The sequence below is a fragment of the Acinonyx jubatus genome, chromosome B4 (genome assembly GCF_027475565.1).
Source record: "Acinonyx jubatus isolate Ajub_Pintada_27869175 chromosome B4, VMU_Ajub_asm_v1.0, whole genome shotgun sequence".
Taxonomy (NCBI): domain Eukaryota; kingdom Metazoa; phylum Chordata; class Mammalia; order Carnivora; family Felidae; genus Acinonyx; species Acinonyx jubatus.
Genome location: NC_069387.1, coordinates 113,712,778 through 113,736,516, shown reverse-complemented (window position 1 = coordinate 113,736,516; position 23,739 = coordinate 113,712,778). Strand labels below are relative to the sequence as shown.

The 23,739-nt window shown below is 44.6% G+C and overlaps 2 protein-coding genes across 9 annotated transcripts in view; both read left to right on the top strand.

The window, feature by feature from the left end:
- The window catches only part of TMCC3 (transmembrane and coiled-coil domain family 3), a 282,827-nt gene that overhangs the window by 254,600 nt on the left and 4,488 nt on the right, over positions 1-23,739 (top strand). For 6 of the 8 annotated variants that reach the window (XM_027071085.2, XM_053226617.1, XM_027071083.2 and 3 more), the window contains 2 exons: positions 16,863-17,779; positions 21,123-21,258. In XM_027071085.2, the coding sequence (XP_026926886.1) occupies positions 16,863-17,779; positions 21,123-21,258 (1,053 nt within the window). Of the gene's footprint in view, positions 1-10,938; positions 12,069-12,092; positions 12,520-16,862; positions 17,780-21,122; positions 21,259-23,739 lie in introns of those variants that run through there. The other 2 variants (XM_053226618.1, XM_015070471.3) reach the window with 2 other exon arrangements.
- The window catches only part of CEP83 (centrosomal protein 83), a 215,810-nt gene continuing 213,309 nt past the window's right edge, over positions 21,239-23,739 (top strand). The window contains exon 1 of the mRNA XM_053226613.1: positions 21,239-21,258. The gene's annotated coding sequence lies outside the window, so the exon portion shown is untranslated. The remainder of the gene's footprint in view (positions 21,259-23,739) is intronic.

Sequence of the window (23,739 nt, the reverse complement as noted above, 5' to 3'; positions counted from 1 at the left end):
AGGGAAGAAGTCGTGGGAATTTAGCAGTTTAGAAATCCAACATCAGCAAGGCTTAAAAATGTTGGCCCTTAAATGGTAAGAATGTTAATTATCTAGAGATTCCATTCACTCATCTATAAAACTTCTCTTTCAGTATCCATTAAATGAGGTGTTTCTCTCTTCATGGAAATTATTCCTTTATGAGAACCAATTCTTTTTTTTATTTAATCTTTTTTATATGTTTGTTTATTTTTGAGAGAGAGAGTGCGAGTGAGCATGAGTGGGGGAGAGGCAGAGAGAGGGAGACAGAATTCAAAGCAGGCTCCAGGCTCTGAGCTGTCAGTACAGAGCCCACAGAGCCCGACGCAGGCCTGGAACCCACGAGCCATGAGGTCATGACCAGAGCCGAAGTTGGACGCCCAAGACTGAGTGTATGTAATCTGTTGCAAAGTAAGTTACACGTAGACATTAAGGTACTTGGTTTCTGACATGTATACAAAACCAGGGACATTCTCTACATAATAAAATTAACATACCCTTAAATTAAAATTAATTATAATTTCCTGATATGCAGTGGTCCAAAAAATGAGCTGTTTTTAAAAATATGCTTATAAAGTTGGATTGCATGTATTAAATACAAGTATTATTTCATAAAAGTTACATACATGTATACATGCACACATGTGTATGTAAATATTGGTAAATACATATTTCTTACTGTAGGTCTCATTCAGAATTTGGAATATACTGCTTTATAGCATAAAGAAGCTGGCCACATAAATAAGTATTTGCTAGTCAGTGATACTGCTAGTTCTGTGCTGTTCTACGGAATCTCAAAAAGTGAATACTTGCAGCAACGTAAAGATCTAGTAAGGAGAATAAAATACGTAGTATTAACAAGGGCCAGAATGGATCCGGGAGGAGCGGAAGTAACTTGGGCAGGAGTTCTTTGGAAAGGCCTCATAGAAGAAATCTTGAGGGATGGTAGGATGTGGGTAAGACCGAGGTCTTGGAATGGGTGTGCCCAGAAGGAATGACGTAAGTATTGGGGTGGAAAGAAAGTGCAGAAATGTATTCAATGCACCGTAGCCCTGGAGTCTGTCAGGGAGGTGGGAGGAGGAAGACAGACCTAGGCAAGTTGGAGTAGGAAAAATTACTCAGGGATTAAGTACCGGCAGGAGGAAGAACCCAATTCCTTTATGAGAGGAAGAGCCGTTGTACGTCTTGACAGCGTTATAATGCGAAGAAGATGAGTATAATGACTCTCCGTGGCTGCATTGAGGAAATGAAACACTGAACACAGTGAAACCCATTTAAACTCTTGCCCTTTGTGTAGATGAAATAGGAAGTGAGGGTCTGGATTCAGTGGGTGGATCTGGGGAGAGCGAGGAAGGGTCAATCTAGGGAGAGATTCTTGGACAAAGAGATAACAGGATTTGGTGACAGCTTGAGTCAGGGGTGGAGAGAACCTGGGCAAAATTAGCGAATGATGCCATTGATAGATACGGTTATGGAGTTAACGATCACCCAGTTCAAAAAAACCCCACGCATCATCTGTAAAAACAAGCTTCCATGACATAATACTCTCAAGAATTAGTTTGGGAGGCTTTTTTATTTTTATTTTTTTACAGGAAGTAGCAAGTTACAATAATTAGATAGGTTTTTCTAACACAATTTTTCCTTGGTTTGCTTAAAGACTTAGGGAAATGTTAGATAATGTCTCTTTAGGGCCTTAATTTAGAGTCCTAGTTTCACTTAAGTAGCAACATAGAAGACTAATGATACTGAAAAAAAAATTAAGGATCAGATACTGAGATTTTAAATTTTAGTCATGTGAGGTCTTGTACCTTTTCAAAAGTTGGATCACTCAGATACTTAGGTGTTCTGCTTTTGGGCGAATGGGCATCTTTTGAAAAATTCTCTTTACAGTTCAGTTCAGATTCATTGGAACTTGATTCTGAAGGGACCTCCTGTGTGCTTTGAGATTCTGCCTGACTTTCCCCATCCTGTCTCCGCTGCAAGATGCATATGCACACATAAGCAGATTCCATGGTGGGGAGGGAGTTACCAGCTTCTCTGGGAAGAGCGTAATCATGGTGACAGCAGCATCATTGCTCTTGGCTCTGGACTTTTCCCAAGTTCCCACCTGTCTGGGTATGTTGGGTTTGATAAGCGATAGCCTATACTTAGAGCATTTAACTCTGTATGAGGCCCTGTTGCAAGCACTTCACGAATATTAATTCATCTCAAGTTTACAGTCACCCCATGAAGTAGGTACTGCTGTCCCCACTTTACAGATGAGGAAACCGAGGCATAGAGAGAATGAGCACCTATCATCATCACCTACAATGATATATTTAATGTGACAGAGCTAGGATTTGAACCTACACAGTCTGGCCCTGTATCTGCTTTTAACCATGAACATATGCTACCACCATAATACAATTAACCTTTGTTTAGGACACATGGCTTTGGAATTGGGGCTTTCTTGTGAATCTCAGCTGGCTGGTTGCTGCAGGTGTGAGTGAGCCCTGGAAGCCTGTTCCCTCTGGAAATATCATCACCCCAAATATAGACATGGGTTCCAAGAAAGGTCATGGTATAGTGTTTATCTTAAAAATCACAATCCACAGTTCAATTTATTTTTTTGTAGTTTCCTTTTTTCCAGATTACAAAGCAGTGTGTTCCTAGAGGACTGTCCTGTATCTGAAATATAAATCTTCAGTGCTTTTAAACTGCTGTGGCTGTGGGAGAAAGAAGCCTCCTCTTTGCTTCATCCCCGTAGCAGAGCCTCTGATTATTATCTGCCTCCTAGGGCTGTACTCAGAGGAGGGGCTTTCTGTACAAACTGGCATGTTTCACTGGCGTGGAGAGTCAGTAGCAGTGGTTGAAACAGAAGCAGGCTACATTTTGTATTCAAGATGTCGCGGGATCTAAGCTAGTTTCTTCTCTAACTCATTAATGTTAAATTGGCAACATCTCCAGTAATTGCCTTGTGGCACCAAGAACTGCCTAAAGCTGTTTGTTAGTATTTGGTCTCCTGGTTTCTCTCCGGTACGTATTTTCCACTTTGCAATATTTAATGGTTACACAGTGCTTTAAGTGAACGAAAATTTAGGGTTGGAGGGGTGTGGGAAACATGTTTGTGTCTAGTAAAGGGTCTGGCATAAGGCAGCAGGACTCTCAGTGAAAGGTGGGAATGTTAGAGTGCAGACCTTGCAGCCGGCTGGAATCACGGGTCTCCCACTTATTGGCTTTGTGACTTCAGACAAGTCGCTTGCTTTTTCCATCTGTGAAGTAATTATTCTCATCTCCTATTCTTGAAAGGAAAAATAAAATAATGTATGTGAAGCAAGTGGAAAATTATATGATGCTTAAGTCTTTAACCAGTAGCTTCTCTTTTTAAAATCAACTTGTACTATTTTGCCAAGATCCTGTCCTCTCTTGAACCATTCTTCTTGAGGCCTGCTTGTGTCCTTTATTTTCTTTTTTATGTGTAGTTATTTATTTTTGAGAGAGAGAAGTGCACCTGAGGAGGGGAGGGGCAGAGAGAGAGAGAGAGAGAAAATCTCAAGCAGGCTTTGTGCTCAGTGTGGAACCCAACTTGGGGCTTGATCCCATGTCCCTGGAATCGTGACCTGAGCCAAAATCAAGAGTCAGACACTCAACTGACTGAGCCACCCAGGAGCCCTTCCTTTTGTCCTTTATTTATTTTTTTTAATGTTTATTTATTTTGAGAGAGAGAGAGAGAGAGAGACAGAAAGTGAGCAAGAGAGAGGTAGAGAGAGAGGGAAACAGAATCCCAAGCCTGCCCAAAGCAGGGCTCAAACCCACAAACTGTGAGATCATGACCTGAACTGAAATCGAGAGTCAGGTGCTCAGCTGACTGAGTCACCCAGGCACCCCTTTCCTTTTGTCCTTTAAAACAAGTCATTGTCTCCTTAGACTCTGGAGGATAAGAGGACTTCTTTATTTTTGTGTTCACGTTCTATTGAATTATGTTTTCCTAAGGGACAGGGAACTACACCTGATAATGTTGCTGGCACAGTAGATATGTTATTTCAAAAAAAGTTTTTCATTTATTGCAATTCTAAGACTGCATCCTATGCCATCACAAATAGCGTATTGAGTTAAAACATGGTGTGAAAGAAGGAGCAAGCATGTGGATTCTCAGCAACAGTTAGGATGATGCCGGCAGGGAGAAGGTCACTGAGGGAGGAAGGGCGTACGCCTGTGTATTCTGTACATAGTGGGTCATGTGTTAGTTGGTCACCTATGTTGTTTGGAGCAACAGAAAGCCATGAGACACGTCAGTTTCCTGAATTTTTGATCTTCTGCTTGAATCAAGAGGCATTAACCGTCTGCAGTCCAGTCTGTCTGGAATACAACCCTGAATAACCTCTTGGCTACGGGTTCTCCTTGATTCCCTCCTGGCCAGCAACCAAGAGAATGTAAACAGGAGGGACAGCTGGCTGCCCCAGTTGGCTGTTTGTCTACCATTGATTGAGCAAGAGACTAAGGTCCTATTGAAGAAGGAATGTGGGGCAGGGCACACGTGGCTTATCAGACATTGCGTCCCTTTGAGCTTTGAGGCTTCAGTATGAGGGGGTGGGGAGGGGGATCCAATGTTATATAAATACTTAGATGCCTAGCAGGATAAACACTGTTCAAGGGGTAAATGCAAATTTTGGGGAGAGCACAAAGGAAGCCGTCTGTTCTAGCAGAGCGTGGGGGTAGGGGTAGCTTTGTGGAAGAGACAGTGTTTGAACTGGTCCTGGAAAGGTAAATTGGGGTGGAGGCATGCAAGGCCACGCTAGGGTGAGGAGATAGGAGGTACTTAACACACAGGAATAGGAAAGTGCGTGAAGCATTCAGAGGCTTGTTGGGTTAATGGAATAAGATGAAGGTTGAAAGCTTACAGGCTTTGGTACAAATCCTGGTTCTGTGCTTATTAGCTGTAACCACAACCTATTTCATGCCTTCCCATTCCAAATCTGTAAAGCATAGCTATTGATACCGACTTCATGGGGCTGTGGGGATGAAATGAGAGTGTATACAAAGCTCCAGCCTTACTCTGGTGCCTCTTGCATAGATGCGCTCAAAATATCATTATGGGCAAGTCTCCTGGAATATGGCCAAGATAGGACCCTGATCAAGAGAGTTCTAAATTCTTTGCTGAGGATTTCACGTATTAGTTTCTTTTTTAACAATTTTTTTTTAAGTTTATTTATTCTGAGAGAGAGCGCATGCGCAGGAGATGCAGAGAGGGAGGGAGAGAATCCCAAGCAGACTCTGCATTGTCAGCACAGAGCCCAATGTGGGGCTTGAGTTCATGAACCATGAGATCGTGACCTGAACCGAAACCAAGAGTGGGAAGCTTAACCAACTGAGCCACCCGGGCGCCTCAGGGAAATTTTTTTATTATCAATTTTTTTTTTTTTTAAATAGTCTTCACACCCAGTGTGGGGCTTGAATTCACAACCCTGAGATCAGGAGTCACATGCTCGACTGACTGAGCCAGCCAGGCACCCTTAGTCTAGGGAATTTTAAAGATTTTCAGAAGGAACAGGACTTGGTTTGTCTTTTAAAAAGATAGTTTTATTTGGCCCAAGGCAGTCAGAGTTTTTTTACATTGCTTGGCCTCCTTTGAAGCCTAACGTAACTTCCATATGAAAAATAAATACTAAAATGTTGATTGTTCTTTTCATGGACATGAAAAATTTTTTCCTTGAATATGATGCTATTTATTATTTTGGTAGAACTAAGGGAGATTTTTATTTCTAATTGTTAGTTGGTGATAATACTCCTGGCTTACATTAGGAAAAATAAAATTGCTTAAAGGAAATAAGCTCTATATTGCAAAAGGGAAATAAACTAGTAAGGATCAGTTTTTTTCTACTACAGAATTAGGTATGTTATTTCTAAGCCCTATCTGATGACTAGTTGTGTTCTATTTATAACAAAATTCTGTACTAATTATCCAGTACGCATGCAATATTTTTTATAGTACCAAAACCAAATTAAACCCTGACCTGAAGAGAAAAACTTAATAAGGAGGCTTAGGTTTGCTTTGGGAATGTGCTTTGGGACCCAAGTATCAAGTTCTGTTTCCTGGCTCAGTCTTACTAAGCAACTTTTCAAAGGACACAAGCCAAGTTGTAATCTTCAGTGTGGCTTTCTCCAGGTGCCCTGGGAATGGGGGACAGAAGGAGCTGTGTCAGCTTATGAGCTGGATGTGTTTGACCATATTCCCCCTGTTACATATGGGAGCAAGAGAGTATGGTGCTCACTGCCAGGCAGGGTGACCTACCTAACATCTGTAGATTGAGGCACATTGACCTCTTTATCCTAAGAGGGTGTGATAAAGCATGGGAAATAGAGTAGCAGTAATATCCAAAAATAAAATTGAACATTAAAAAGGAGGGGAATGCTAATCACCAGGTCTAACAGTTATTCATTTGGGCTGAACTTCCTAGCAAAAAGGGAGACATTGTTATCTGATAGGACACCCCTATCATATTGACTATTATATTTACTTTATGTATTTAGCTAAGAAGCTATACTTCAGTGGACAAATTACTTCCCTTTGTAGGGAAAATTACTTTTCCTGTGAAGAGTACCTCTCATGAACAGATTGTGGACTGAAATGAAAAGTTACTTGGGTTCGTATTGAAGCTATTGCTTTTTAAAACGGGCATTAAGCCAAGTGAGATCTACGAAGATTCTTCCAGTGCCGACAGTCTGACTTCTGTTGCAGATCAGTGCCCCTCAGGTGAAGTTAGCTGTTGTCATGTGCCTCTGAGAGGGCACTAAGAAATCCTCAAAGACTTCGTTCGGATTGGAGATGCTGAAAGACTGCAGGACAGTGCTGGCTTTGTGTGGTCATCATTCAGAAACTTAGGTTAAGCACACGTTCCTCCCAAGAACCCTGCTTACTGGCTAAGGGCCTTGGAGACCCATTTTTCTCCTCCTTCAGAGCTGTCTCTCCTGCTTCGATTCCCGAGGTGGTTCTCTTGGGGTATAATGTGGTATTTCTACCTCTCCCCTAGTCCTCAAGGCAAGTGCTCAGTCCCTTTCCTGCGAGGGTTTTACTGACCCTCCCACTGCCAGAAACCGGTGGGGGAGTAACTCCCATGGTAGGAAGGACTCCAGAACCCTGGAAGTGGTTAGTTCAGCACCCAGGGGTTCTCACACACCCCAAGTTTCTTCTAAGTGTAGGAACTAAAAGCCACAATGATGTTCATTCTGCATTTAGTCCTAAAATTGGGGTTTCCTGCTTCCCCTTTAGAACTCCCCATCCCATATCTCCCCACCAGAAGGAACTGTGAGCCGTTCCTTCAAGAAGGCCGAGTTCTTCGTGCCCGACCTGTAGAGATGGGGTGCAGGTGTTAGGTGTTCACTTCCCTTTCCCAGACTTGCCTGTTTTTGAGGCAAGATAGATAGGATGCCCAGAGACTCTTTCTCTTAGAAATAGCCTTCTTTTGGGGGCACCGGGTGGCTCAGTTGGTTGAGCATCTGACTTCGACTCAGGTCATGATCTCGCATTTTAGAAGTTCCAGCCCCACATCAGGCTCACTGCTGTCAGCACAGAGCCCACTTGGGATCCTCTGCCCCCCTCTCTTTGCCCCTCCCCCACTTGTGCTCTCCCAAAAATATATTAAAAAAGAAAAAGAAATAGCCCTCTTTTGGTGTTGCTTCATATGCCTCTCCAGTCTCCTCCCCAGGGGACCATGGCTGTCCTTTACCTGCGGTTGGATTTAAATGTACGTTGCTTGCTTTTCGTTACCCTAGCCTGTCCCTTCTAGCTTCTTCTCCCCCTCTGATTTAATTCTTCTGTAGATTACACGGCATCTAGCAAATTTTTATCAGGTCAGACTAATTTTGTAAGAGATTAGTTTGTATTAATTGAAAGTGAGTTCTAAGCTATTTTGAAGACATCTATATTTTCTAGTGCATATAATTCAAAGTAGGTTACCACTGTTGCCTGGTAGAGGCTTAATGAGAAGATAATTATTTCTAATTACAGTGTCAAGTGTTCATAAGTGCTTGAAGATGCTTGAAGAATTTGTTTTTGAGAACCGTAAACACTTTGTCTAATCTCCTGCATCTGTTAATTCCCAGTGTTGGGATAAAGGATTGGGCCAGCAAAGGTACACGTAGTCTGTCCCCTGTTCCAAACGATCCTTAATCCCGGAGTAATGAGGTGAACTTTACCTGCAGGCAAGGACTAAAAACTCCTGATGCTGTCAAATTTCTTTGGTCCATGATGCTAAGAGAGGAAGAGGCAGGGGAAATAAAACCTTTATGGTAAAACTAGTGATTCAGTTCCTGTTCTGTACGCCATGAACTTCTTTAAAAGTTCATAGTGTACTATTGTCAGACTTGAGCTACAAAAGTGTTCCTTGTCTAAGCGAATTAGAACAAACATTTTATGAAGTCACTTTACTAATAAAATATCTTTGGGATACTATGTGAAGATCTTTAAGTTTTTCATTTTTCTTTTAATGTTTATTTTTGAGAGAGAGCAAGAGCAGGGAAGGGGCAGAGAGAGAGAGGGAGAGAGAGAATCCCAAGCAGGCTCTGCACTGTCCGCGCAGAGCCCAACGTGGTGGGGCTTGAACTCATGAACTGTGAGAACATGCCCTGAGCTGGAATTAAGAGACCCTCTATTGACTGAGCCACCCAGGCTTCCCTAAGGTTTATCATTTCTAGCATGTAGAGGGAGGGAAAGTGGCATTCTTCTAAAATACAGGTATCGACTACTTTGTGTAGGTATCAACATGAATGTGTTAGTATCTCGTTATGAGGCTGCTTAACAAGCTTTCAGAATTACTTCTCCAGTGCAGGTTAGCTCAGTTAGCAAGAGAACCAAGCGTTTGGTGCTGGGGTTCAGGGCTTTGGTTGGCTTCCCTGGGTTCACTGAGTGGGGAGACATTTTGCAAGTGCACGTCAAGTTACCACAAAGCAAGACGGAAGATGGCTTAGTCGTGCCGTATGCATTACTAGCAGCAAAGTGATAAAAAGCTCGCATTTTTGGTAAAACATAAAAAAGGTACCCCTACAGGGCCATGCCAGGCAGTCCCTTGTTTTCTCTGCTCTATCACCCAGCAGAGGGATGAGTGTCTTCCCTTTTCTCCAGGCAGATCTATGACTTATCTACTGAGCGCCTTCCCCACGTGTCCAGAGCTGAACCCCTCAGTTGTTAGGCCCTTAGACGTGGCTGGCTTCTTCTCCAGGGGTCTCTTATCTCACTTCTCTGGTTTTTACCATCTGTTTCTCTCCTTCTCTTTCTTCCCTTAGTGATTGTAAATGCTGCATGTGATTTCAGTAAAAGCAATAGGCTTTTTTTTTTTTTTTTGTCCTCAGAATTACTTTGCCTGCACCACTGTGCCTATTTTAAAGCACGGGTGAAGAAGAATGAATGTCACAGGCCGTATCAAACCTGATATTGGTGTGGTTTCAGCCAGCAACATCAGCGCTGTGGTTAGGCAGCAACCTGGACGAATTTTTCAAGTTCAGACTGAGGGAGGGTAAGCGTGCTGACAGAGCAGTCTTAACCAGACCCAGGGCGTCCACACAAGTCCTGGTGCCCCCGGTAGGGCCACTGCAGAGCAGGTTCTCACACTATTGGTGGCTGAGCTTAGGTCCTGCAAAGTCTTACCTGTTTCGTATGTCAGAGTGTAGCCCCAGCTAAGCTATTCATTATCTGTGGAGGACCTCAAGAAATCTATTTGTTTATCAGCCTGGCTTTTCTCATGAAAGAGGGTTAGTGTATAGAATATATGAATGCTAAAAAAAGTATTTAGCACAATGCCTGACTCATAGTAAAAGTACCCTGTCATTGTTAGGGAGGCAGGCTCTGGAGACAGACTGCCTGGATTTCAGTCCCCACTCTGCTGTTCACTAGTTGTGTGCCTGTAGGCAACTTTATCTAACTTCTCTGTGCCTAGTTTTCTCATTTGTAAAATAGTAACGGTACAACCTATCTCAGAATTTTTAACAAATGAGATGCCACACGTGTCCCTAACGTGACATTTTTCCTCCCGGGCATGTGGTGGGATTGTCTTTCCCCGTCCTGTAGCCCCCTTGAAGTTAGCTAGGCCCGGTACAGTGAGCGGACGAAGCCATAAGTGCCTCTTCTGATGGAAGTCTTTAGGCTCCAGTGAACGATTCCCCAAGTCCCCTGCCATGGCCACCAGCAACACTGCAGAAGGTGGAGGCTCCCTCACAGCTGGGGTCCCTTAGCTGATGCCCAGCAGTCTTGTTAGCACGAGCAAGAATGAACCTTTCCTTTCTTCCTTCCTTTCTTTTTCTTTCTTTCTTTTTTTTTTTTTTTAAAGCCACTGAGATTTTGGCATTGTTGCCACAGCAAAGCCTAGCACATTCTGATTGGCATGCCACAGGAGCAGCCTTGCCTCTGGACCTGAAATTAGATTCCGGCTAAAATGCGTAAGGGTACAGAATGTCAGCCGTGTGGGCCTGGACCCCGGGCCACAGAGACCTGTGAGTGCCTTTGTGGGCCTGTCTGTGAGAGCACGCTCGTGTGCGCTGGGGAATACCTGTTGCCTAGGAAATGGCCGCCGGTTTCAAGGACTAACTCTTTCCTAGTGTGACTGAGCTCAAGCAGCTTTTCTTTTCTTTTCTTTTTTTCCCCAGGCAGCTTTTCTTAACGCAAAAGGTCCATTGTATCCGGCCTCGGGTCTAGGCAGCCAGTTGTCATCCCCTCTTCGTTCTGATCTCTCTGTGCCTCTGCTAGTTCGGGCCATTCCGTGACCCCAGAGCCTCCGGGGACTCATGCCTGGGTCCGCGCCCTCCAGGCATCCACAGGCCCGCCGCCCCCCCCCCCCCCCCCCCACTGCGTTCCCTTTTCCACTTCTCTTGGGTGGGGTTCGGGTGGTGTGCCCCTGCATTGACTGTCCTTCCCTTTTGTTCGTTTTCCTCTGGAGCTTTTAGGGGGTAGATATGAAATGTCACGAAGAGAGCCCTCTTTGGAAGCAGGAACAGCGTGTTCCCGCAGCCACTGTATTACTTTGTGCTGTGCCTGGCTTCCCAGTGAGCGAGGTGAGCTCGCTTACGTTGTATCGGAGCCTTGGATTGTTGGCAGAGGTGACTCAGTGTCGGTTTTTGATGTTAGTCCAGGGCTTAGGCTTTTCTGTAGCCTTTGTTCCAGAACATTGAGGTGACCGTGGAAATGTTGCTGCTGCCGGAAGGAAAACATTATTAGCGATGGCTTTTCACTAGGATGTCGGTGGTCTGCCTTTCACGTAAACTAATAATAGCCAAGTCATTCTAAGAGAACTGAAAGGGGCTAGCAGTCATTTTTAAAAATAGCATCTATTCTGCCAAAATGGTATTTCATGTTCTTTTTTTTTTTTTTTTTTTGAATTGGAAAATATGGAAACATAAAAACAAGAATGACTCCTCTTAACCCCGCCATGCAAAAATAACCATTGTTTGGAGCTTGTTTCCTTTCAGTTTTTACATGGAGGTACATTTTTAAATGAAATTGGAATGACAACAGTAGCAAACCTTTTTTGAAACCATTCTCTGTGCCAGGAACTCCTTAAGCACTTTATGCGTATTATCTCATTCATTCATTCACAACTCTTTGAAGAAAGATGATCTCCATTTTACAGAAGAGGACACTGAGGCACAGAGAGGCTAAATCATTTTCCCAAAGCCACACAGCTCGTAAAAGCGGTGCCTAGACAGAAAGCAAAAGCAGTTTGTCTCTGGAGCCCAGGGTCTTGACTATTCCACGATACTGTCTCACAGTAAAGATAACTTGGATTAAAGGTCATGGAATTTGCACTGTTAGCTGTGACTTGTATGGTTCCGTCTCTTTATAGATGAGGAAGTTGAAGCCCACAGACGTGACCTGATTTAGCTAACGACATAACTAGTTACTGTCAGTGCCGAAACTGGAACATGGATCTCCTGATCCGCACAGTTCACGTGCACGCTGACTCCGGGTGATCCGTGAACCTTTGTCCGCCCTGGGTCCCGCCCTGAGACAGCTGCACCGTGCACTTGCCCTCGGGGCCGGCTCTGGATGACATGGGGGACGCCCACAGCTTTCTCCCCAGCACGTACGTGAAATTTCACTTTGGGTTTAGGGAATGCATGGGCATCTGGTAACGATGTGTACACCTCGCCCTTCATTACCCTGCAGAGCGAGGGCTATAAAAGGCTATAAAAAGGTGTGACCCAACAATAGTTTCAACCTTCTACCCTCATCAGACATTTTCACCTGAGATTTGCTGACAAGCAGTGAGGTAGATTGATTTGAGCTCTGAATGCTGTTGCTTTCCCCAGCCTGGACCGTCGAGGACATGCCAAGCATTGTTATAGTTTTAAAGTGAGCCAGAAGTCAGCCAGCTCTCTGTGTGCAAGCGCTCCTGGGTGTTCGAGGCTGTCCTGGCCCAGCAGTCTGTAAGGGAGGAGGCCGTTGCATTGCAACACCAGCGTTGGCTGGCCAGCTGCCGTGGGGCTGAGGATTAAAGGAAGAACGGGAGCTGACTTACTATTGCATTTGGGAAGGTAAGGTATAAAAGCCTCCGCATGTTCCAACTTGGTGGACTTCTCCAGAGCCAAGCAGGTTTCAGTGCATTTTTAAAAATAACTTAATCTGATCTTCGAGCTCCAGAGGGCAAAAGTGGGGTCTTTAGAGTGTCCCAGACAAAGTGGAGCAAAAAAGACAAGAGTGCGTGATGATTGGTCAAAACTAATGCATGCCTTTAGAGGTGAGGCTCACGGTTACCCCTAGAGATGGGGGTGATGTACTTGTGATGGAAGGGGGCACGGGGAGCTTCGGTTCTGGTTGTTGTTGTTACTGTTTTTTACTAGGTCACGGTTATACAGTATGTCCAGTTTGTGACAGTTCATGGAGTATTGAGTTTTATTATTAAATGTGTTCTTTTCTGTATGTAAGTTATACTTCACTTAAAGTTTAAAAGTCCTTATTTGTGGGGTGCCTGAGTGGTTTGGTCAGTCAAGCATCTCATTTTTTATCACGGCTCAGGTCTTGATCTTAGGGTTGTGAGTTCAAGCCCTGTGTTGGGCTCCACACTCACTGGGCCTAGAGCCTACTTTAAAAAAAAAAATCCTTATTTGTATTTGTGTTGTGTTGCTGCACGTTGATTCTCAGAAAAATCTCCATTTTTTTTTTCTTTTAATTTGGGAGAGAGCACGAGTGGGGGAGAGGGCAGAGAGAGAGAGAACTCCCAGGTTCAGGGTTCAGTCCCATGAACTGTGAGATCATGACCTGAGCCGAAACCAAGGGTCAGACGCTCAACTGCTGAACCATCCAGGTGCCCCAGAAAAGTTTTCATTTGGTTGAACCTGTTTGAAATGGTATAGAACTTACTACCCAGCTGTGGGGAAAACATCTCTGCCTGAAATTTTCAGGTCTGTATGGGAAGAACATCCAAGGTCACTGTCTTGATTCTATTAAAATATAACTTAAGTGATTTCGGAGTGACTCTCCTGGAATAAAGAATGATGTCATCTGAGTTCGGCAAACATTATCGATAGTCTCCTGTCAATAGGGACAGTGCTAGCACTACAGACCGGGTGTAGGTATGACAAGTCTCTTCCCTAAAGGAGCCTGTACCCGGTATTGGTGGGGGGGGGGAGGCGGTTAAAATCCATAGATGAGTGATGCCAGGATGAGTCACGTGGCACCGTGAAAGCACCATGGAGGACCACAGAAAGAACAGGCAGCTTTCTGATGGACTAGGGAAAGCTTCGTGGAATAAGTGGAATTTTAAGTGGAGCTTCAAGAATATGTGGGATTTAAAAAAATTTTTTTAAGTTTATCTATTTTTGAGAGAGAGCACAAGTGGAGAAGGGGCAGAGAGAGAGAGAGAGAGAGGGAGACAGAGAATCAAAGCAGGCTGCAGGCTCCAGGCTCCGAGCTATCAGTGCAGAGCCCTACGCGGGGCTTGAACTCACAGACCATGAGCTTGTGACCTGAGACAAAGTCAGCGGCTTAACTGAGCCACCCAGGCGCCCCTGGAATATGTGGGATTTTGATAACCAGAAGTGGATGGGTGGCAGGCATTGTGAATATCATTCATATGAGAAAATCCATAGGACATTCCCCTACATTCTGGGAACTTTGGGTTGTAAGGTTCACTTGAGATGAATGGCATCCATTAGGTGCAAGGTGAGGCCTGAAAGGTAAGCTAGGGCCTTATAGTGGCTGGGTTGTATTATTCAATTTGGGAGGCTTTGGGGGAGCCAAAGAAAGTTTCTGAGAAGTAGAAAAGCATGATCAGATCAGTGAATCCCTGCAGTGATACAAATTTGTAGGCTCCTGATTGTGTGCTTACCACAGATTACCCTGTCTGCCCCAGATAAACATTTTCTAGATTTAGTGCATTCTCTGTTAATGTCATTTGAACCCATTCCTGTTTGGGTTCACTAGTGAGCCATAGATACAGAGTTTCCTTGAGCTCCCTCTGGTCTTCTCTAGGACTTAAAGATGATTATCCCATACCTTCTTTATTCCCTACGCCCACCCGTCTGTCTTGATCAGGTGACGTCAGAATTCCTCTCTCCTTTTTTCTAGTCTTACAAGTGACTTGGCATTTATTTACTTCCAGCCTTTCCTATGTGACACTCTTCTGCCAGATAAAACACCCAGTGTCTCTTATTCATAGCAAAATTGTGTGTTGGAAGAGAGGGGCCAAGAAATAATGTTAACAAACTTTTGTAAGTTGTGTAGGAGGACTGACTCACCAGCCTGGGATTGTGTCCCACTATGCCATTGGGCTCCCTTCTCTGGGAGAAAGCACTGGGCAGGATTGTGCATGGGACAGAGTGTTAATACTTCGTTGTTGGAAATGAACACATTCGAGTCTGGGTCACTTAGGCAGGGTGAGGTGTGTTAATATCTTATTAATATTTTGCTATTTCTGCCTACTGTTCCTTTAAAAAAAAATAACTTGTGCTGAATATTGTCTCCCATTTGGTTTCCAGTGAGTCTCTGTATCAAGGGATTATTCTAATCAAGAGGTAGTTAACTTGACAAATCAGATGCTTCAGTTTAGAGGTTACAAATCTTTCGAGGTTGTGTTCAGACTCTGCAAAGGCTTGTCTTTAGTCCTTTGGGGACACCGTGGTAGAATGTCCTGACACAGAGAACCCCATAAGGGTGACTTGAATTCAAATCCTGGCTCTTGATGTCTCAGTGTGTACATACATGGGTTTAACATAGTCTTTACTTGGCATGGTAGGATCAAACAAGACACATATCCATGGTACCTGGCACCCAGGCTCCCTTCGTCTTTCCCTTTCCCTTTGTCCTTGCCCTTGCCCCTTGCCCTTGCCCTTTCCCTATCCCTTTCCCTATCCCTTGCCCTATCCCTTGCCCTTTCCCTTGCCCTGTCCCTGTCCCTGTCCCTATCCCTTGCCCTTGCCCTATCCCTATCCCTATCCCTATCCCTTGCCCTTGCCCTTGCCCTATCCCTTGCCCTATCCCTTGCCCTATCCCTTGCCCTTTCCCTTGCCCTGTCCCTGTCCCTGTCCCTGTCCCTATCCCTTGCCCTTTCCCTATCCCTATCCCTATCCCTGTCCCTGTCCCTGTCCCTATCCCTATCCCTATCCCTTCCCTATCCCTTGCCCTTGCCCTTGCCCTTGCCCTGTCCCTGTCCCTGTCCCTGTCCCTGTCCCTATCCCTATCCCTATCCCTTGCCCTTGCCCTTGCCCTTGCCCTTGCCCTATCCCTTGCCCTATCCCTTGCCCTATCCCTTGCCCTATCCCTTGCCCTATCCCTTGCCCTTTCCCTTGCCCTGTCCCTGTCCCTGTCCCTGTCCCTTGCCCTTGCCCTTTCCCTATCCCTATCCCTATCCCTGTCCCTGTCCCTGTCCCTGTCCCTGTCCCTATCCCTATCCCTATCCCTTGCCCTTGCCCTTGCCCTTGCCCTGTCCCTGTCCCTGTCCCTGTCCCTGTCCCTATCCCTATCCCTATCCCTATCTCTTGCCCTTGCCCTTGCCCTATCCCTATCCCTATCCCTATCCCTATCCCTTGCCCTTGCCCTTGCCCTTGCCCTTGCCCTATCCCTTGCCCTTGCCCTATCCCTTGCCCTATCCCTGTCCCTTTCCCTGTCCCTTTCCCTGTCCCTTTCCCTGTCCCTATCCCTGTCCCTATCCCTTGCCCTTGCCCTTGCCCTTGCCCTTGCCCTTGCCCTTTCCCGGCACAAACCTGTGGTGCTCAGTGATACTTTGCACTTCTTCCCCAGGTGGCCCTTGAGTGAGAAAGCCATTTCACAGGGTATTATCACTTGCTGTTCTTTTTTTTTTTAATCACTTCTGTTGTGGTTGGCTTATTTCCACCTGTACACACTGTCCCGTTACTCAGTAAAATTAATCTTGCATCATATTATCCCATCACATCTGCTTAATGATTCTAGTAAGAAAATAATTTCTTGTGTTGATGATGAATGTACCTGCTGGAACTTTTCCCTCATTCTTCTCCTTAAGTGATTGAGGTCTGAACTGGATGCATTTCCCACAGTGTCGAAATTCACCATGCGTGGAGCATGGCAGGCACCCCAGTTACCTGGGCATTTGGGGAAACTAGGACTGAGGGTAACCTTGTCCCATTATGCATTTTCCACCCTGGCAACTGACAATTACATGTAATGAGACAAAACATTGGAAGCCCTGGGAAACCTGAATCTCATAGTACACATGGATGCAGGAAGGAGTTGGGCTGTCCTCTATTCAACTGGGAGAATAGTAGGGAGTTTTTATCTTAGAAATACTTTTAGTTTAAAGATCTGGGACCTGAAGTATGTCTGTAGTGTGTGCCCAGATTCTATCACAGTAACTGTGCCTTTGCCTTCAAGTCTTCAAGTGCTTCCTCCCTGTCTCTTTCAGGTAGAGCGACATGACATGAACACCCTAAGCCTGCCCCTGAACATTCGCCGAGGGGGGTCCGACACCAACCTCAACTTTGACGTACCGGATGGCATCCTGGACTTCCACAAGGTCAAACTCAGTGCGGACAGCCTGAAACAAAAAATTCTGAAGGTGACAGAGCAGATCAAAATCGAGCAGACGTCCCGCGACGGCAATGTTGCAGAGTATCTGAAACTAGTCAGCAGCGCAGACAAGCAGCAGGCGGGCCGCATCAAGCAAGTCTTTGAGAAGAAGAATCAGAAGTCCGCTCACTCCATTGCCCAGCTTCAGAAGAAGTTAGAACAGTATCATAGAAAGCTCAGGGAGATCGAGCAGAATGGAGCCTCCAGAAGCGCAAAGGACATTGCCAAAGACAACCTGAAGGACGTGCCGCACTCCCTGAAAGATGCCCACGCGAAGTCTCGAACTGCTCCCCACGGCACGGAGTGCGGTAAATCGGGCATGCCGGGCGTGTCCCTCACCCCGCCCGTGTTCGTCTTCAATAAGTCCAGGGAGTTTGCCAACCTGATCCGGAATAAGTTTGGCAGCGCCGATAACATCGCTCACTTAAAAAATTCCCTGGAGGAATTTAGGCCTGAAGGGAGTCCGCGGGCCTATGGGGGCAGTGCCACCATTGTGAACAAACCCAAGTACGGCAGCGATGACGAGTGTTCGAGTGGCACGTCGGGCTCCGCCGACAGTAACGGAAACCAGTCCTTCGGGGCCAGCGGAGCCGGCACGCTGGACAGCCAGGGCAAGCTCACCATGATCCTGGAGGAGCTGAGGGAGATCAAGGACACCCAGGCACAGCTGGCCGAGGACATCGAGGCGCTGAAGGTGCAGTTTAAGAGAGAATATGGTTTTATTTCTCAGACGCTGCAAGAGGAAAGATACAGGTATGTCAGACTGTTCTCTTGGAATTCTTCTAGAAGCATGACCTACTAAGTGCAGAGAGATTGCTTGGAAGTGACACGCTCATGGTTGTGTTTTCCATGAATATGGATGTGGATCAAAAAAACATTTAAAATCAGTAGTGTTTTCCATACTTCGTAATTCTAAACTTTATAGTTTGTGACGTACAGGTTGATACTTCAGAGAGAGTTGTGTGAGTCTGTTAAAATGTCGCTATATAGTCTGTAGCTCATGTGCACATGGAGTTCCTTCTTAAGCTCCAGTAGACTTCTGTCATAAAGTTTTGTTACACTAATTCATAGGTCTGTATTTTATTTTCCTCCCTGATAACTGTCAAGTAAATGACCCATTGTATGGTTGGGGAACCTGGGTGACTCAGTTAGCTAAGCGTCCTACTTCGGCTCAGGTCATAATTTCGCGGTTTGTGAGTTTGAGCCCACATCAGGTCAGCGCAGAACCCACTTCGGATCCTCTGTCTACCTCTCTCTCTGCCCCTCCCCTGCACGCGTATGCTCTCTGTTTCTGTCTCTCTCAAAAATAATAAATAACCATTTTAAAAAGAAATCACTGCATTGTTCAACAAGGTAGATTTTCTTTGGCACATTAATCTTCAAGTTTTTATATAGTGTACATTTTTTTTATGTACGATATTTTGCTCACTAAACTTTTCACCATAAATAAAGAGTTTTCAAAAGAAATCTTAAGAGTAAAGTATAAATTCAAATCTTGTGGGTTATATTAGCTAATTTTATTTTTTTATATTAGCTCATCTTTTTAAAGTTTATTTATTTTGAGAGAGAGAGCACATGCACAAGTGGGGGAGGGACAGAGAGAAGGAGAGACAGAATCCCAAGCAGGCTCCACGCTGTCAGTGCAGAGCTCCATGCAGGGCTCGAACCCACGAACTATGAGATCATCGCCTGAGCTGAGATCAAGAGTCCAATGCATAACTGACTGCACTGCCCAGGCACCCCTATATTAGCTACTTCTAAAAGGTATTTATAGGCTAGATTTTATGTGCCTATAACTAATTAATAAAAATATTAATAAGAAGTGATTTTCTACTATTTCTCAGTAAAAAGATTCCCCAAAGTTTTTGTTTTGTTTTTTTAAGATTTTAAGTAATCTCTGTACTAGTGTGGGGCTTGAACCCACAACCCTGAGATCAAGAATCACATGCTTGCTATCAACTGAGCCAGCCAGGCGCCCCCAAAATTGTGGTTGTTTGTTTTGCTTTTTGTTTTTAGTCAAAACGAACATGTTAACTTATAAAAATGTAGAGAAAAAGCTAAATGCCCATGGGACACCTGGGTGGCTCAGTCAGTTAAGCGTCCAAGTTTGGCTCAGGTCCTGATCTGGTGGTTCGTGAGTTTAAGCCCTGCATCAGGCTCTGTGCTGACAGCTCAGAGCCCGGAGCCTGCTTCGGATTCTGTGTCTCTCTTTCTCTGCCCCTCCCCAGCTCACATGCTGTCTCTCTTTCTCTCAAAAATAAATAAAAATTTTAAAAATTAAAAAAATATTAAAAGCCCATTACATATTGTAAGGTTAAACTTTAAATTTAACTTACATACTTTATATCTCAAAATGGTTTTAAATGTATTAATTTGTAAATGTGGCTTTTTTCAGCTCTTATATTCTATGAAACCATTTTTTAAAACTTTCAGCATACATCTTTGACTCTAGTGTCTTTCTCACATAACTATTTTTGAGTCACAGGTTTTCCAGAAAATACTGACTTCAATTCCATCTGAATAGTTCGGGATATACTACCCTTTAGATCCAAATTTTATTCCAACTCACAAATACCCACTTATATAAATTTAGGGTAGTTTCCTCATTTGTCGTGTAGTTAAGTTTGTGATTGTCCAAGGGTTAGCCTCTGACTGTATTGTTTGCTGTAAGAGATCTTTAAAAGGCTTTTACGCCAACATTGGGTACCTATGAAGTCCTATCTGAGAATAATTATTAAATCTTCATTAAATTACTTTTTTTAAGTGTATTTATTTTTGAGAGAGAGAGAGAGAGCATGAGCGAGCGTGTGGGGGAGGGGCAGAGAGAGAGGGAGACACAGAATGTGAAGCAGGCTCCAGGCTCTGAGCTGTCAGCACAGAGCCCGAAATGGGGCTCAATCTCACGAACTGTGAGATCATGACCTCAGCCAAAGTCGGACATTTAACCGACTGAGCCACCCAGGAACCCCTGCATGAAATTACTTTTTGATCTCACTTTTTTTCTTGAGGTATAATTGACATATAATCTGTCTCCCTCCCTCTGTCTCTCTCTCATATGATTCTGTCAGGTGACCTATATAAGCATCTAACACTGACATTGATAGAAGTCATTTCGGGCTAATGCATTACCCAAATAGTGCTTCCTGTTTTCAAATAAACATTCTAAGTTTTCAAATATAAGACAAATCCCTCTTCTTTGAGGGAAATGGGAGGTGGGAATAACAATCTTTGTTCTTCCGTTACTTAAGATTTGGACTTTTGGAAATGCCACTTGTAAGTCATTTATAATTTCTTTCTTTAAAAATGTTTTTTTTTTTTTAAGTTTATTTATTTTTGAGAGAGAGAGAGAGGGAGAGGGAGTGCCTGAGTGGGGGAGGGGCCAGAAAAAGGGAGACAGAAGATCCGAAGTAGGCTCCATGCAGGGAGCACAGAGCCCAACGCCAGGCTTGAACTCACAAACCATGAGATCATGACCTGAGATCATGACAAGTTGGCCGCTTAACTGACTGAGCCACCCAGGCTCCCTATAATTTCTAATGAGTTTAATGTTTTTATCAGCACTAAGTTCCAAGAATTGAAGCATGTTTTCAGAATCAGAGTATGCCTTGGGAAATGGAGTTAACTCTAGTGTAGAAGTTGGTTCTTTCCTTACGGGCTCTCAAGCCATGCCTGTGAACCAGAAGGTGCTGTGCAGGCAGAAGGGGGGGGGGGGGACACCAGCAGGTCCTTGTTTTGAGCCGGACCCCAGACAGCCCTCCCTGTCCAGTGACCGGCACTGGTGAGTGCATCAGGCCTGTTGTGTCGTCACCGCAACTCCTCCTTACAGCAGCCCTTTTGGGCAATTCTTACTATTTTCCCCATTTCTCAGCTTGTCTGATGAGGTGGGGAAGCCAACTTCGGTGTGTGTGAAACCTCAGGAGTGAGGATGCAGAAGGTAATGTGACAGAGACCAGTGCTTTTAGCTGGAATTCACAGTTAGCCAAAAGCATGTTCCCTGTAGCTGGACGTATTCTTTTGGAAGCATAGTCTTCTGGGGAATGAAAACCAGGAGACCTTTGAAGTGTCACACTCAGAATCAGCTCCTGTCTTTGCAAAGGTACGAGCGACTGGAAGACCAGCTGCACGACCTGACGGATCTGCATCAGCACGAGACAGCCAACCTGAAGCAGGAGCTGGCCAGCATCGAGGAGAAGGTGGCCTACCAGGCCTATGAGCGCTCACGGGACATCCAGGTACCGTTCCCTTCGCCGTCAGGCACTCAACGCGGGCTCTTCCCAGCCTCTAAGTCGTTCAACGAACTCTAAATGCATTATCCCATAAACCCGACAGGATTCCTGGCACGTGCAGCAAAATGTTTTCTCTGCACAAACATTCTCTACCTTATTAACCCCATTAGCTCGTGTTCTAGGTGTCACTGAGTAAAGAGGCTAGTCTCTGTGTAGTTATTTTGATTAACAAATATTTATTATCTACCCAAGCCCATCGCCTATAACCTCTCCTCCCTCCCCGCCCCCTCCACCACCCCTACCAAAATTGCAAAACTTTTTAAATATGAGGCAACCTTGCCTTCAAGAAGCTTACTGACTAGATGGGGAGTCAGGATTGGGTAACCAGCCAAACGGCTCAAGCAAACGTGAACAGGGGCCAAATTATGTGATCCAGACAGTAAAAGCCACAGGATTCAGACATACAGTGTCCAAAAAGCTATGAACTGGTGGGACGGTTGGTCATTTTGCGGTCAGATACTAGATTTTAGTCCCAGGTCAGCCATTTACCAGTTATGTGACCCTGAGCAAGTCTTGGATATGTTTGCTCATCTGTAGACTAAGAATAGCTTGGATATTTGTAAGAATTTCAAGGACTTGAGTGCATACCATATACATTAGCAGAGCACTTGCCATGTCTCCCTTCTCTCTCCAGCTCCTCCTTACAATAACCCTTTCGGGCAGTTCTTACTATTTTCCCCATTTCTCAGCTGTGGAGACTAAGGCAGAGAGGTTAAGTGACTTGGATGAGGTTTTGTGGACAGTCCTTGAATAATGAACGTGAATGAATGTCCAGAAAGGGTGGGACTTGGCAGGGATCGGTAAGATCTGGATGGATGGATGGATGGATGGATGGATGGATGGATGGATGGATGGATGGAAGGGGTTGCTGAGTCAGTGTAAACAAAAGCACGTCTCAGGATTAATGTGATGGCAGCACTGTAGTGAAACAGCCCTAGTCTTCCTGAGTGCTTTTTTTTTTCCCCTGCTACTAGAGGGTCTCTTTCTTTTCTTCTACTTTCACTGAGATAATTGACATACAACTTTGCATTAAAGTGTACAACATAATGATTTATATATAGAGAGAGCGCGAGTGAGCGCGCGCAAAATGATCGCCTAAGTGAGTTAACATCCATCACCTCACATAATTAACACATTGTTTTCTTGCGATGAGAATTTTTAAGACCTACTCTCTTAATAGCTTTCGAATACGTAATACAGTACTGTTAACTGTAGTCATCTGCGTTACACATTACATCCTCATCTTATAACTAGAAGTTTGGACCTTTTGGCCACTTTCACCCATTTCCCCTACCCTCCACCCCTGCCTCTAGGAACCACCAATCTGTTCTTTGTTTCTATGAGTGTTTGTTTTTTCAATTCCACATATAAGTGAGATCATACAGCTTGTTTGTCTTCCTCCGTCTGACTCCTCACTTAGCATCATGCCGTCAGAGTCCATCCACAAGTGACACATGGCCGCATAATATTCCATTGTGTAGATGTGTACCACATTTCTTTATTCATCTGTTGATGGACTCAGGTTATTCTGTGTCTTGGCTGTTATAAATAATGCTGCTGTGAATATGGGGGTTCTCTTCTAGAAACTGGTTTCATTTCTTTCGGGTATATACTCAAAAGTGGAATTGCTGGATCATAGGGAATTCTAGGTTGCATTTTTTAAGGAATTTCTATATTGTTTTCCATAGTGGCTGCAGCAATTTACATTCCTATTGATCTTCTTTTTTTCTTTTTTCAAAGTTTATTTATTTTTGAAAGAGAAAGGGAGAGAGGGACAGAGAGAGAGGGAGACAGAGAATCTCAAGCAGGCTCTTTCCTGTCTGTGCAGAGTCCGACACGGGGCTCGAACTCACAAACCGCGAGATCGTGACCTGAGCTGAAATGAAGAGTCAGATGCTTAACTGACTGAGGCACCCAGGGACCGTCATCATCTTTTTAAAAAAAGCAAAAAGGTAGGGGCACCTGGGTGCCTGAGTCGGTTAAGCATCCGACTCTTCATTTCAGCTCAGGTCATGATCTCACGGTTTGTGAGTTCGAGCCCCACGTCGGGCTCTGCACAGACAGGAAAGAGCCTGCTTGAGATTCTCTGTCTCCCTCTCTCTCTGCCCCTCCCCCACTCATGCTTACTTGTTCTCTCTCTCTCTCTCTCTCTCTCTCTCTCAAAATAAATAAACTTTACAAAAAAAAAATAATTAAAAAGCAAGAAAGCACACTCTCCAAGTAGTGCTCAGCTCCATTTTTACGACTTGTCTTTGTAGGCAGTGGTGATTTTCTCCAGCCATACTTTATGAGGGAGAAAACTGAAACATAGAAAGGGAGATTTTTTTTCCCCCACAGTGTGTGAGCTGGAGTTTCAGCTGCCCACGTTTTGTTCTTCTCTGTGTCGCAGGCTGTGAGTCTATGCCAATCCCAGGCATCTACTTGGAT